Genomic DNA, 15,750 nt, shown 5'->3' on the forward strand with positions numbered 1-15,750 from the left:
CTCAAATGTTTAATTCACCATTTTAACGTTTTATTCACAGATTAATGTATCAACGCCCTTAAATGTTGTAAGAATTTTATTTTCATTCAAATTATTGTAAATTATAAAGTTCAAAAGGTGCATTTTACAAACACTAATAAATAATTCAAAAGGCATATTTTATAAGCTCAAAAGGTGCATTTCATAAGTTCAAAAGCTGCATTACAAACACTAATACATATCTACGTAATTGTTACAATATTTAAGGGCGTTGATAAATTAATCGGTAAATTAAATATTTGAAAGCAAAAACTACATGCTACCATGTAAAAAAATCTTATAAAATGATGAATTAAACAAAAATTAACAAGAATTTAACGGAAAATGCTACGACAGTTAGATAGTGTATAAACTAAATGCTATCATGTGGAAAAATCTTACAAAAATACTACTACTGGCGTTTTATGAAAATTAGATGCTACCATGTGGAATTTCCCTAATAAATAAGACCCTAATAAACATTTTTTCACTTGAGAAAACCCTGAACACATTATTTATTTTTTCTCTTTTGTTGAACTCTCAAGAATTCTTTTACATCCATTTTTATTTTTCAATAAAAACAAGTAGAAAGCAAAATAGTAGCAACAAATGGCGATCAAGATTCCCAAAATTGCAATCTTAAAATGAAAGACAATTAGCCATGCGACGATGATATTACAGTTTCAATCTTTATTTGCAAGTGATCCTTCTCTTCCTCATCTGCCTAATAAAAACATAATAAAAGTTGGTGTAAGTCCATGCATACACAAGCACACGAAAGTAAAGTCAGAAAATAAAAGTTAAAGAATCAGAAAAATATCTGTAAGGGCCGAACTAAACAAATAGGCCGCAAGAGTAGATTGTCCCCTTGTGGCTTTGCCGTGTCTTTCACTAACTTATCTGGTGTGACAACTACTTACAATTTTAATTAAAAGTGTACATTCGGATATTCGAGCAGATGTTGAATATAATATTCCTGTTGATTTAATTTTATTTCTTGTGTATTAGTGTATATGTAAATATATTGACAATTTAATTTCGTTTTTATATGTCGTTAGGACAACATTATTTGTATTAGTTATACAAAAGTAGGTGCAAGTGAATGCTTACAAAACCACTAACATAACAAAATATCAAAACTATAATTATTATCATGATGGACCGAGCTAGTAGTATAGGGTTGTATATGCATCTGACACGCATGCCCAAAAAATTTATAAATCAATAAAGCATTAAAATACTTAAACTAAGAGTCGAATCAATAACTTTAAACAAATAATTTAAAACATTCAAGTACTTTAATATTCTTTCCATTTATTTTTTTCACAGTTTTTAAAGTAAATTTTGAGTCTTATTATCTCTAAATACGCATCATAAAAAATTATACAAAATGTATAATAAAAAAGTATACTTTAAGATGAATCTAACAAGATCCCACATAAGAAAATACTAAGTTATTAACGTCACATAACTTACTCTCTCCGTTCTATTGAATTTGCAACAATTTTCATTTTAGTCTGTTCCACTTAATTTGCATTCTTTTTATTTTTAGATAATAGTCTATCATTTTCTATTAATTTCATCCATACATTTTAACTCTCTTTTAATTACATCCATACAATTCTCTTTTTTCATTTATTACCACTTTTTTTAAAAATAACCATCTTTATTTTTGGTACAAATCAAAGAGAACAAAGATAGTATTTTTTAAATTCTGAATATGCTTTACCTATATGCTTCATTAATCTTTCAAATAAATTATTTATTTGGTGTTATCTATCTATCAAATGCAGACAATAAAATTGCAATTACCAACTACTGCATTAAATTCAATTTTATTTCAAGACTACAATAGATCGAAAGACCCCCTCGTAGTAGGCTTTGTCAAACAGCGATATGGAAGATGATATTCAGAATTGTCAGATCTCATATACAACGACAGTAATTTTATTAATTTTTAATTATATTTGATTATGTACTTGCTAATTTTTATCTTTGATGTAAATGTCGTATGACTCTTTATTAATAAATCACGTATTATTTAAAAAAAATTCACCCTCGTATATTTCATGTGTTCTTTGTCAATTGCAATCCTTTCTTTTGTGTGAAACTAGTGTGTCAATAAACTAAAGTCAAGTTAATTATTGCCCATCAATAATAATAGGAGGACTAAATTATATGATCTCGTCAAATCTATCTAGATAAGAAAAAACGTGCGTATGGACTTTGGACAACACAACTAAATAAAAAGAATTTAATTGAAAAAAATATTTAAACATAATATTCCATCTATTTCAAAATGTTTGTTATAATTGATTTTGTTTCACATTCAAATAATATTATGTATAAAAATTATATAAAAAAAAATATATTTAAATTATATATATCGAGACGAACCTTAAAAGATGTGGATATATGGGAAAGGCAGGATTTTAAATTAGGGTGGGCAAATAGTCAATATACAAGTAAATTATTTACGACATTAAAATTGGTTAATCTATGAAAATTTTAAACTTATGTAGACTGTAATGAACTTTAAAAAATTCCAAGTGTTTTTGACTCCATGTTCGCCTAATAAGTCTTAAAAATACTATTGAAATTAAGATAACAAAAATTAAATATATACTAAAAAGATTGAATGTAAATCATCAAAAGATAAAGAGACTTGACATTATAATATAAATTTATTAGTTTATTAAAAAAATTATCGTTTAAATTTGAATTTGATCCCTTAACTTTCGACTACAAATGAATTATTCCAACCATTAATATATAATAATTTTTGTTATGTTTTTACACTCTTTTAACTATATATCATATATTAGTAAAGGGCCAAAGCTAAAAATACAAAGAATCGCATTCTTCAGCTTCGTCCTTGTGTGATATATTTAAAAAATAGTAGAAACTACTATATTATGTGATTGTGAACAATATTAAAGGAAGAGAAAATAAATAGAAATGTGTAAATAAAAATTAAAAATAGAACATAACGGTGAAAACACTATTTATAATATAAAAATGTTACAAATTTTAAAATAGAAAGTACGAAAAATAGAAAGTGTGATAAAGACATTATTTGTTTGCTTTCAAAAGCAGTATTCACATAAATGGCTGAACAGGTGTGCTTTTTTTCCACTAATCTAATCGACAAATTATCAATCTCATTGAATTTAATTCCATTATTTGAGTGGTGGGGTTTCCATTCTTGAATTTTGAAATATTATTTTGTGGTGCTAATTGCTTAACAATAGATAGTTTAAAATGTTAAGCAATAATTAAAAAAAATATTAAAAAATTCAAAACTAACCAACATTATAAAACCAAAAAATAATACTACTTCCGTTTCTTTTCAAATGTTTCACTTGTTTTTGAATTATTATATATAAATCATTTTTAATTTGTATTTTATTTTTAATACATGCTTATAAAAAGTCAAATGAAATTTTATTTTATTCATCACAAAACATAAGGTTTATAAATATTTAGCTTTTATAATTTTTAACTATATACAATTATTAATATTAAGTATTGAATAAATAAATTGACAAACGTGGAAAAAAGTAAATGAAACATTTGAAATGAAACAAAAGGAATAATATCTCTTACTAATTGAGTTACTTTTATGAGAATCTATCGATGTGACAAACTCAAAACAGAAAAATTCATATGTTAATAATTTGTTTTAGTAGAGTAACTAACCCATATATAGAATGTTTTTCAAGATAAAATTGTCTCGTAAAAAAATTATATTATTAATTTGCAATAACAAAAATTTATAAGAATATATAAGATTTTAAAATATTTCATAAAAATTGACCCATTATATTTATTTTCTCTGAATGCATCAATGAGTCTCCGGCATTTCCAACGCATGTGCCAAATAACTTTAAAGAGGGTGGGCCTTGATTAGTGTGGCTATTTCGTTAGTCATAAATGCAAAACTATGATATTGTCCTATACTCCGATTTCTTTTAGTTGTTCAATTTAGTTTTTTATACTATTTATCGATCTCTCTTAGTTTGTATTTTATTCTTAATCTAAATGTTAAAATATAGTCATGTGGGATCTTATTTGATTCATCTCAATGTAAATTTTATTAATATCAAATTCTTATAATTTTTAATTATGCATAATTAGAAATATTTAAAATTAAATTAGTGTATTGAATAGTGTGCCAAAACTAAATGGGACAACTGAAAAGAATCGGAGGGAGTATTACAATTGTGGTTAATATGTAAAAAATGTACTTTAATAATATTAATATTTAATAAATTTTAATAACATATAATTTAATATATAAAAGACTAATATATTATATTAAATTATAAAAAAGTCAAATATAATAAATATAAGATAACTATAAAATATGATCGAAAGTCTAGCAAAAAAAAATGTATAATTGTTCTACATCATTAAAACACAAATCGATAGATTAGTCACTTTTTCCGAAAACAAATCCAAGAGTAAATAAGGGAAATTTTTAACGTTCATCGAGGTCTACCTATAAACGATGACAATGTGGTTAACTATATTTATTTTAAGAGAAGATTTTAGTAATTAATGGTGATTTATGAAGTTAATAAATTATTCTTATGTGGTAGAATTGAATAGGATGAGAGTTTTGTGATTTAAAATTATTTATTTTGCTTTTGTTTATTTTATTATTATTCTTTTTGTCTTTTTGTAGTGATTAATAAATCACGATAATTAATTAAAAAATTTTGTTATTTTTATTATTGCGGTAAGGTTGAAGAATGCTCTATAATTTAGAGATAAAAAGAAATGAAAAATAAAAAAAAATTAACCGGTAGATCAATTTCGATTAAGCTATTATTTCCTCACATTTTGATTACAATTTTCATATTTAATTGTTAATTTTTTTAATGAATTTACACTATTTTATATTATTTTAGCAATGCCTCACATTTTCTACTTATGTTATTTTATACAAATATTTTTTATCTGTTCATCTTTTGTCATAATTTTCACTGGATAGTGTTAAATAAAATAGTTTATTAGTCAATTTTAGCTTAATTTAATACACATAGATGATTGATAACCTATTGGAAATAAATTATTTTTGAATAAGTTGCTCCTAGCAATGTGTTCAAACCTAATCAAACTAGCTGTTGAAATCAACTAGTCAAATCATCCACTACAATCAATACCAACAGTTCTATCAGCTATCAACTGCTTGACAAATACCCATTGGTAAAAACAAAAACATTTGATACAGTTCTAACAATAACAAGATTAAATTATTTACTCTTTTCCTTCTTAATTAGCTCAACTTTTGGTTTTAATTTGTCTCATTAATTTGCACCATTTTCTTTCTTTGGCAATAGTCTATCTCTTTTTTCTTTTAATCTAATCCATCAACTTGTATTCTCTCTCCATCTTAACCGCTTATTTCTATCATCTATTTGTTATTATCTCATTTTCAACCTAATATCTATTTCCACTAAGTTTCACGAATATTACAGCTTATGCAAAATAAGGACAAATTGAATATTTTTTATTGTAGTGAGAAATAGGGTAAAAGTAAGAATCACGTTTTATTTTAGTTAGAGTAATTGACACTTGTTCGAGATGAAGTTTTAGGTTCGATTTTCACCCTCAGCATTCTTCGTACTACATTAAAAAAAAGTAAAAAGTAAAAAAAAAAAAAAAACATAGAAGAGGGGCCAAGAAGAGACAAACCTCAAGAAAGACTGTCTTCAAAAGTCTCCCGGAAAAAGCAGTGATATGAGCTGTAATTATTTTAAGCTTTAATGACTCGAACAATTCACACAATTTGACCATTGTGCCCTCTCGTTTACTACACGTCAAGCTCACTACTATTGTCCTTTCCCCTACGTATGACACCCTTACCTGCACATTGCACAACACACACCCATTTAATTATTCTATTTATATCAACTAATCAATATTTTTCATATCTTCAAGATTTTCTCTCACCATATTTAATTATGCACAACAATCATTGAGACTACATTCACAATTATTTATTCATACCCAATAAATTGGAAAAGATTATCTTCATAAAATATTATTATCGAATTTGTTTTTATAATAATTATTATGGAATATCAAGATAATATATATTTGTTATATTTGACTTTTTACGAAATTTAATGTGTTATCTTAGTAAAATTATAAAAACTTAATATTATAACAGTATGCGACTAAACGATTCAAACAATATCCCCGTTGACTATATTTTTTCTTATACGTTAGCCGCAATATATAAAATAAAAACCGTTATATAGAGAGTATTTCAGAACGGAGGAAGTACAAATAAAATGAAAAAACAAGTTAAATGTATTGTAATAGAATATGTGTCATGGCCAATAAATAGAATTAGGGTAAATTTGGTGGGACTTATTAAAATGGGAGAGATGAAGTAGGTTTATTGGTTGTGCGCTATTGGTCGGGTCTTTTGTCTTACTTATTGGCTGTTTTGAACAGTTAAAACTTAATAGTATTAATTGATAAGTCAAATGTTAGCCGTTGGTTTTTTTATTAGAGAAACTGTAAGTTAAAAAGTCAAAAGTCAATAACAATATAGGTAAGCTTTAACTTATTTTATTGTAAATAGATAGATAGTTTTAAAAAATTAGCTATTTGAAACAACTTGTTGTTAGTTGTTACGAATAAACTATTCTGAACAAACTTCTCCGAGTATCACTCTATAATCATCTAATAGCTATTAGTTGTTTGCTAAACAAAGATTAGCTATTTGAAACAACTTGTTACGAATAACTTATTTTGAACAAACTGCTTCAAGTCACCCTCAAAGTCGACCTTGAGATTTGTGAGGCGCGAGGCGAAACATTAATTATATGCTTCTAATTACTAAATATACTACTATAAGTATCTAACTATTAAATATTAAAGTGTCGTTTTTTTCTAATTTTTTGGATGGGCCCTTGGCATTTAGAGGGTCAAGCCGTCGGCCCTGGTCATTCTAATCATCTACCAGTTATTATCAGCCGTTTGCCAAACACAATTATTTATCGATTGAGATTAAAGAGCTGAAAACTTACTTCTAAGTCATGAATAGGTGATGACCTACAACAACCATTGGGATGATCATAATATTGTTGTTGATGTTGTTTGCGATGATCAACCCTCTTTTTCTTTGATTTAATAATTAAAGCAGGCAATTCTTGATCAAAATCCATTATTGAACATGAATTATTATCAAATTTTCCATTGTTGGATCTTCGATGCTCCAGATTTGATATGTCTGCTTTGATTCTTCTCTCTTGATCATGGAGTTCTTTTATATATCCTATTGCATCCTTGATTATTGATGCTTTATCCATCTGATTCAAAATACACTCAACTATTTAATAAATTATTACTTTAATTAATTTTCCCCGATCACTAATATCGCTACATTTTACTTAAAAAACTTATATTGATATACGTTATGACGTGATGTACCAATCTTAACAGAACAGATCAATATAACCTATATAGTCATCGTTATAGTAATCAATCCAATATCCCACACAAAACAGGGTACGAGGGAGGAACGTAGTAGACAAAACATAATACCCGTATGAATATCCCCTTTAATAAAGAGATGGCAAAGAGGAATAGATGAGTACTTAGTTAGATCTATCCATCGAATAAACTATTCACTATTAATAAATATTTAAAAATAGTGGTTAGTTGGATCCAACTCACCGTTAAATTATAATTTTTTTATTTATTAGTATTGGATAGTTTGCCCACTAGGTCAACTAAATTTTTTTCAACGGATGAGTATAGCAATAAATTATGTGTAAAAAACATAATACTAGATTTATTTAATGTTGAATAATCATTATAACTATTTCAAGTTTTGTTGACTTTGTCATAAATTTTTAAGTTACTACGTTTTTAAAGATTTAATTGACATTTTATGTAGTTTCGTATTATTTTTATTGAGTTTACAATATATGATTTATAATTTTTTTTATTTATGTAAGTTTTATATTCATATGTAGCAAATTTAAAGATACTAAAAATATAAATTAAAAAGAATATTAACTCCAAAGTCTGATATAGACAAAAAAAAAATGTTGCAGGTAAGATGGAAGCATACACTATTTTTTAACCAAACAGCAAACCAGGGAAAATATTGAAGGTTAAAGGGCAATTTTTCAAAATTAAACTAATCAAGTATTTGGAAGTCAAAATCTTAATAAGATTGCAATTTGTAAATTAAGATAGAAACAACCAACCAGCTATATAACTAATATTTTATCTGTTTATGGGAATTGTTACAAGTACAAGTTTCATGTTTTTTATAAGTGTGTGGTAAAATAGATATATTTTTTTTATAGTGAATTGCGAGAAATGTAGAAAAAATTAAAAAAGATGTAAAATTAGTATATTCTGACATCATTTGAAAAAAATACACGTCATTATTATTATTACACTCAATGTATTCCGCTCACACTAAGAAAAAAAGTAGACGTCTAAAATTAAAATAGCAACAATTTCAATGAGACAGACTTAAAAGAAAATTATAACGGTTAGCATTAAATAGCCAGAATCCGGGGGTCATAAGAATAAATAAAAATAAACTAGTTTTAAACAAAACCTTATCCAAATAAGACTATAATTGTTTAAACTGAAATAAAACCCAATTTTCAATAAAAACAAATATTTAAATTTGGCTTTTCATTCCAAAAGAGTGGGTAAACACCAAGTAAAACAAAATCCAAAATTGTAGAAATCTTTATAGACAATTTACTACTGTTAAACAATCATTTAAGTTCAGTAGACTTTCCTTTTTATTGTTATTTATTGTTTATAAATTTATCCCAAAATTATAACATACATCACATTAACAAATAAAAACAAAATCATAAATGTATATTAATTGAAAATCTAATAATTATAAAAAAAATCAACTTAAAATCCGAAATAAGTAATTTTATAGCGGTTTACTTAATTATGAATTTACCTTGGTAATATTGGGGACAACAGCTCGAAGAGCAAAAAGTCGTTCATTAAGTTTCTTGCGGCGATTTCTTTCGGAGACAATATTTTTAGATGCCATGGAAGAACCACTACCATCTGGCGAGCTTGAATCATAGTCATAGTATGATGATAAGGCATCATCAAATCCCAAACTGTAAAAAAAAAAAAAAAATAAAATAAAATTAACCCATAAAAAACATTAAATCAAATTAACAAAAAAAACTTATTCAAATAAGGTGTGAATTCAATTCTCATAAAGTGCAGAAAGGATAAAAAAATTAGACATAAGAACTTACCAATCAAATTGTTTGGTTTTTTTAACAAATAAGCCCATATAAAATATTGAGTTTAAAACTTAAGGGTTGAAGTTTCATTCTCTGATCTTATTAGATATAAAAAAATTGGAAAGAACTTACCAAATTAATAGAAAGAAGAACATACCAATCAAATTGTTGAGTATGAAGATTATAGATGGTATTAAAGTCAGTTTCCCAGTAGAGTTGATGCTGATAATCATCCCCAAAAGTGTCCATCACAATTGATAGCTAGACTTACTCAATTAGTGTTTTGATGACAAAAATAAACACAAAAAAAAGGGATTGAAATTGAGCACCTGATGCTTTTCTTTGTAGTTGAGATTTGGGTCTACACTAATTAATACGAGAATTTTTTTTTTTTAAATTTTTATATTATTTAATATTATTTTATTGTTAAGGATTTCATGGCTTTTGGCCCTTGTGTTTGTATAAGAAATAGGAAAATGAAAAATTGGTTATCAAAAAGACAAGTTGACAAGGACGTGATAGTGAAGAGTCAATGGTGAAGATTGAAGACTATATTATTTCATCTGTCCCTTTACACTCGGTAGGATGATAATAATGATGTTTTATAATGATGTTCTTATTTACTCCTTTTGTTCTCTTAGATTTTCATTAGAGAGAAAATAGATAATTTCTTAGGAAAAATGTGAATGATGCAAATAAATGAACAGAGAATATGAATTATGTGGATAAAAATTAAAGAGCGTTAAATTTATAGATAAGATCAAAAAGAAGTGGTGGGCCATTGTCTAAAAATGAAAATGATGTAAATTTAGTGGGACGGATCAAAATGACAAATACTCCAAATTCAATAGGACTGACGGATTACAATTTTAGACCGTTTAATTTTTTTTTAAATAATCTTTTTTTCTATATCACTAATTTTAGACATGAATAATCTTATTCATGTTATTTATAATCCCACATACTTTCATTATTTTATTTTAATAATTTTATAATATTATTTATAATTCCTACATATTTTTCAATAACTTTATTTAAATATTTTTATAATAATTATGTTTGATATATCTTTTAAATTAATTTTATTTTAATATTGATTATCGTCCCACTTTATCTCTATTAATACCTTATATAAACATTAATAGAAAACGAAGAGTGTATAAATAGTATTAAACTCAATAAAAAAATATAGTAGTAGAAATATATAGATGAAATAGAAATTATGTTAAATAAGTAATTCAGAATTACAGACATAATATGAATTATAATTAAAAAGAAAAATAACGAAAATTTCGTCAAAAAAGAAGAGAGAACGTTAGAATAGACAAAGACCGTAGAAGGCGATTGAATGCGAATAAAAGCACGTGGAAATGTTGCGTTAATTTGTGATTGGTTGACATGGTTGTTGTTAAAACCTCATCTTTATTTTTCACCGTCCATTGAAGTAGGAGTAGATTGTGGTACGATGTATTTGTATAGGAATGGAGCTACGTAGGGTCTATGTATTTTACCCACCTTAATAAAATCCGATATAAAAAGTCAAAAATTAAAAGACAATATTAAATTTAAAAATATTGATAATAAATTTAATTTGATATTTATTTGACTTTAAACTGACTTTAAAAATAAATTTATAATAATATAAAAATTAATGTTAAAGTAGAACTCGATTTCATTAATTCAACCCGACTCGAAACATTAGACTTGATATTGATCCAGTGGCCAGAGTGAACACCCCTAATCAGATCTACTATAAGTTTATACTTTTCTTGCTCTAATTGTCTCATTTTTATTTTAGATCGTTCTACTCATTTTGTTTAACTTTTTTATTTAAAAATTAACCATATTACAACATTTTAATCTTATATATACATTTTTACGGTTCTTTTAATATTATTTACACTATTTACCATCTCTTTATTTAATACTGTATTAGTAAATCCCTCCATATACGTTTACAAAATCTCATTTTGCACATTGTTGCAACTTCATAGTACTTTATAGAGTTCACTCAATTTGTCACTATCTACCAACCTAGGGGTAGATGTTAGTTGCTTGTCTTTAAATCAATGATTGTAATTGTTTATGGTTCATCGTTTATTATCAGTCTCAATCTTAGATATAAGAAAGATGGTAAGTGGTAAGTTTGTGCCAACAAATTTGGTAAAACCTAATTACATCTCATTATCGATCATAAATTTAAAAAAAATTTTGAATGCGTTACATTTTTTGGTTCTAAGTGTAATGCAAAGTTTGCAAAGAGTATTGAACATAGGAGGTTGAGGAAAACCGAAGTATAAAGAAATTGAAGCTAAAGAAAGCGATTGGGGCTAAATAATATACCTATTGAAGTATGGAAATGTCTTGGACTGATAGTATATACATGCAAAACTGATTATTCGACAATATTTGAAGGAAAAAAAGATGCCCAAATGAACGAAAAGTAATCTAGTACCCATTTACAAGAACAAAGGAAATGTCTAAGATTGCTATAATTAATCAAGAATAAAACTCTTGAGTCATATTATGAAGTTATGGAAAAGAGTAATAGAAACTACATATAATAAGTTGTACAAACATATAAAGAGAACCAATTTACGTTTATGCCCGAAAGATTTACAATGAAAATGATTTATCTGACGCGACATATAAAAAGTGTTGCACCTTGGAAAATGCATACAAGGTAATAGTCGCTTCCCAAAGAAGAGTTTCACAAGATATACATTAATATAGTGCAAATAAGTAGGGAGAAGTACAGACAAATCTAAGGACATTTAGAGGATAATCAGATTATACATATATTTTATGCATATACAAAGTAATAGTGAATTACAATTTTCCTACCCAAAAATCATATTACAAAATTGTATGCCACAAAAACTATATAACATACATCTTATGATCTTAACATAAACTTTTTACGAAGTACATTAGAGAATTGCTACAGGTAACAAAACGAGAAGAGGGAATTAATCCTTGCCTCGAAAATGGAACCTTATGAACCCGAAACACTATGCCTTTTTATCAGTTTTGCTCTTCCAAACAAACTAACTTTTCTAAAGATCTTCAACAATCTACCAGCATATTTCCTTTGAGAAGAAAAATTTACTGAACCAATACAACTACTTACTTGTCCTACTGAAATATTCCTCCTTTTACTAAATGATCTTCCTTCAAATCCATAATTAGGCCTAGTTTTTTGACACCCTTGTTCTATTTCTTTACCCAACTTCTTGGAATGAATACTCTTTTTGATTGATAACAATTCTTGTTCGAGATTTTGAAGTCGAAAACTTGTTGATTCATACTCTTTTCGTGCTACATTTAGCTCGTCTTCCTGATCTATTTGTAAAGTTGAATCGCTTGCAAGTAAACAGTTTAAAGGTTTGTTTATGATGCTCTCGTCCTCAAAGATATCTCCTAGATTTTGGCTCTTAGAATTCAAACATTTCGAGCTTGATAGACTACTCGAAAATTCTTTCGAGTATGTGAATCTGAATGATTCAGAACACTCCTTGAATGCATGCTGTGTGTTGAGTTGTTGAACGAAGAGGGCTTGAACTATCAATCTAAGTGGCATGAACTCATTTTGCACTGCTTCTACACACACTTCTTGGGATAGTTTCTGACAGTTTAAGTACTTGCATACTGATGTTTTTTCTTCTTGTGATAGTTGTGGATGTGCCTGAACAAAATACACATGTTAGATTCTTCTTATAAGTGTGTGGAAAATAAAGAAAAGAAATTTTTCATGGAACTCTGATTAATTTCTATCAAAAAACCAACTCAATCAAAAACTTATTATGATAAGTTATATACTCTATCATGACGTTTTACACATGAGCCATTTGAGCTAAAAGTGTGGATGCAAAATAATGAGAGGTGGATGAGATTCAAACTTATGACGTAAATCTTTTGTCGTGTTATTTTATGATACCATATTGGTTAAGTTGATTTCTTAATATGGTACCAGAGCTCAAGTCACGAATTCAAATCTCATATCCCCTCTTTTAAATGAAATTATTATTAGCGTTAAATATGAAAAAGACTAGTGTTGCATCCACACTTCTAACCTAAAGAGCTCTATGTGAGAGTGCATAATAAAGGATCTATATAATATATATTGAGACACATTACTAAGAATCACATAATAACTATCAATAAACATTTGATTGCATAAAAAATGTTTACCTTGATGAATGTATTGATTGCTGTATAAAGATGATCATGGTTTTTTCTATAAGATAAAGGAACCAACTCAACAAGACTAATGAACTTTTCTGAAGTCATAACTGAATCATGGGCAATCAAAGAGATATATGAATCCCACAATTCACCCACAATAGCATTGCCTGTTGGTAGGGTCATATGATCCACTTGTATGTAATTTGAAGAAACATATGTTGAAAATATAGTCTCCATAACACCCACTTCCACACTATAACTAATAGACTCAATTGGGTGTCTTGGTAGAAGAAAATCTTGTACATGAGCCAAAGGTAAAAGATGCACAATTTGATGTTGTAGTCTTTCTTTTCCTTCATAGTTAGTCCCTCCAAGTTCAAGACACCTAGTCAATAGCTCGAAATAGAATCCTACGGGAATCAGTTTATTCGAGTTTACTCCTACTAGCAACATATCAAGGATCCCGGTTAGAGTATCTAAGACCTTGTTTGCATCATGAACGCGGCTAGTATTGTCATCCTCATCGACATTGTCACATAAACACTCCCAAAATTGACGCGTTCTCTTTGAATTAACCCATTTTGTAGCATAGAATACTATGATTGGACTCACATATTTCTCCTTCATACCTTGCCTTCTTAATGACCCAATAATCCTTGTAAAAAACCCAAATGGTAGAGCAATTAGATCCTTAATCCAAACATGATCTTGATCATTCGCAATTATTTGTTTTAATACCTTATTATTCCATGGTTTGTTTGCTAAATGTTCTAAACACACAATTGGTTTTTTTCTTTTTCTCTCAGGATCAAGAATCTCCATACAAGCCATAAAGGCTAAGGACTCTATACATCTACTTACTATTAGAAGTTCCTCTGCCCAAGGAAGCAGAGATTGGCATTTTTGGAGGACAATAAGGGTATCGTCCCAACTTTGGAGGACTACTTGGTTTAAGTATAGGTCTGTCCTCTCACATAAGTTGTTAGGGCCTCCTTCCGATTCGTTCATTTCGAGTATGTGTGATGCACATCGAAGGGATGCTACGTTGAAGGGGTCGATAAATGTGGATGAACCGTATATGAAGAGTGCAATCATCTCGAATGTTTCTGAACCTCCTGGGAAATTTGATGGAAGATCTACTTCTTGCCAATCTTGTAGTTGCTTCTTAAAGTATCCACTCTTTGATGTTAATGGGAACTGATAAACAATTCACACTTAGTTTAGTGGTGCAGGTAGTTATTTTCAAAACGTTACAACTTATTATTGTGTTTCATAGATTTTATACTCTTGATGTGTTCAGAATAGCAGTTTAAGTAGCTAGCTATATTGGTTAGTGGCTAAATTAAAACTCTACCTTTAAAAAATTTTAATGTTGGCTAAAGTTACTAAGGAGTTTAGTGATATATGTAATTGTTTTCAAAACGTGACAACTAATTAATTATAGCGTTTTATAATTAAAAGTAACAATTAAGATTTTCTCAACAATCATATTATTTCAACAATTACGAACTGTTACCTTTATCGAAAACTATTAATTTACAAAAAATAATTGAACGTACATCTAATAAATATTCTTTTTGAACCGATAAAATTGCATGACTCTTTAGTTTTGTTTATTCATTTAATTTTACAATATTTTCTTTTACGGTAATATTCATTATTATTTCTTTAAAATCGCATTCACACACATCTCGTCTGTTTTAGTACCATCTACATACACAATCTAAATATCCCACTATCAAGGGACTAATAGAGTATCTACAGCTAACAACTACTCGCATCTATAGTTAGTTACCTTGTGCAAATTGAAGGATCGATCAGCAACTCGAACACGAACAGTTACGGGCAATCCTGTCTCTTGACTCCTTGATGAATGAAAATCATAAATGTACATTAACTCTTTTTGAACATTTTATAGTAAAAATGTAGAATATGATGTGTATAAAAGAAGTAAAAAAAAGAGGATTACCAAGAGATGATTTTAATCTTAAGCAAGGCACTAAGATTGGGTGAGGAGTAAGGACTTGATAGAATAGAAGAATCCTTAGGGCTAAATGCCTCCATTATTGTATGATCTTAACACTTCAAACTACAACACCTAACAAATCTTAACCATAGAGTAAAACAAGAAGTTAGATAAGCAATCTGTTAGTAGTAAAAGTCATTTTACTACGATGTAAACTAAGCCCTAATTAAGCAATTGCTCTCCATTGCAAATATCTAAAATAATTGAAAACACGGCCGTATTTGGGGTAGGGCGGGAGGGGCGTGCGTTCTAATCCGC

The 15,750-nt window shown here is 27.7% G+C and overlaps 2 protein-coding genes across 3 annotated transcripts; both read right to left on the reverse strand.

Annotated features, from left to right (window-relative positions):
- LOC130824436 (transcription factor bHLH35-like) lies at positions 1 to 9,739 on the reverse strand. Of its 2 annotated transcripts, none has more exons than XM_057689446.1 (5): positions 9,294 to 9,431; positions 8,981 to 9,149; positions 7,065 to 7,346; positions 5,719 to 5,889; positions 1 to 742 (listed from the first exon to the last, which is right to left on the reverse strand). In XM_057689446.1, exons 1-5 carry the CDS (start codon positions 9,329 to 9,331, stop codon positions 674 to 676), a joined length of 729 nt encoding a protein of 242 aa, XP_057545429.1. In that variant the 5' UTR covers positions 9,332 to 9,431; the 3' UTR covers positions 1 to 673. The 2 variants fall into 2 exon arrangements, with proteins under 2 accessions (XP_057545429.1, XP_057545428.1); XM_057689445.1 differs by lacking the exon at positions 9,294 to 9,431 and adding an exon at positions 9,439 to 9,739 and having other exon boundaries at positions 101 to 742.
- Positions 9,740 to 12,132: 2,393 nt separating this feature from the next.
- LOC130824437 (BTB/POZ domain-containing protein At5g48130) lies at positions 12,133 to 15,530 on the reverse strand. Its single transcript, XM_057689448.1, has 4 exons — positions 15,436 to 15,530; positions 15,262 to 15,331; positions 13,473 to 14,663; positions 12,133 to 12,966 (listed from the first exon to the last, which is right to left on the reverse strand). Exons 1-4 carry the CDS (start codon positions 15,528 to 15,530, stop codon positions 12,277 to 12,279), a joined length of 2,046 nt encoding a protein of 681 aa, XP_057545431.1. The 3' UTR covers positions 12,133 to 12,276.
- Between the last annotated feature and the right edge of the window lie 220 nt (positions 15,531 to 15,750).

Source organism: Amaranthus tricolor, chromosome 9 (genome assembly GCF_026212465.1).
Source record: "Amaranthus tricolor cultivar Red isolate AtriRed21 chromosome 9, ASM2621246v1, whole genome shotgun sequence".
Classification (NCBI taxonomy): domain Eukaryota; kingdom Viridiplantae; phylum Streptophyta; class Magnoliopsida; order Caryophyllales; family Amaranthaceae; genus Amaranthus; species Amaranthus tricolor.

Bases quoted from the DNA above. Each gene is read 5' to 3' on its own strand.
- LOC130824436 (XM_057689445.1), bottom strand. From the start codon at position 9,530: ATGGACACTTTTGGGGATGATTATCAGCATCAACTCTACTGGGAAACT. The intron at 9,150-9,438 runs GTATGTTCTTCT...TTTTTTTTACAG, and splicing joins CATACTCAACAATTTGATTG to TTTGGGATTTGATGATGCCT. The intron at 743-5,718 runs GTTTGTCTCTTC...TGTTTTTATTAG, and splicing joins TGAAGACAGTCTTTCTTGAG to GCAGATGAGGAAGAGAAGGA.
- LOC130824437 (XM_057689448.1), bottom strand. From the start codon at position 15,530: ATGGAGGCATTTAGCCCTAAGGATTCTTCTATTCTATCAAGTCCTTAC. The intron at 14,664-15,261 runs GTAACTAACTAT...ATTGTTTATCAG, and splicing joins GATCCTTCAATTTGCACAAG to TTCCCATTAACATCAAAGAG. The intron at 12,967-13,472 runs GTAAACATTTTT...TATTTTGTTCAG, and splicing joins CAATCAATACATTCATCAAG to GCACATCCACAACTATCACA.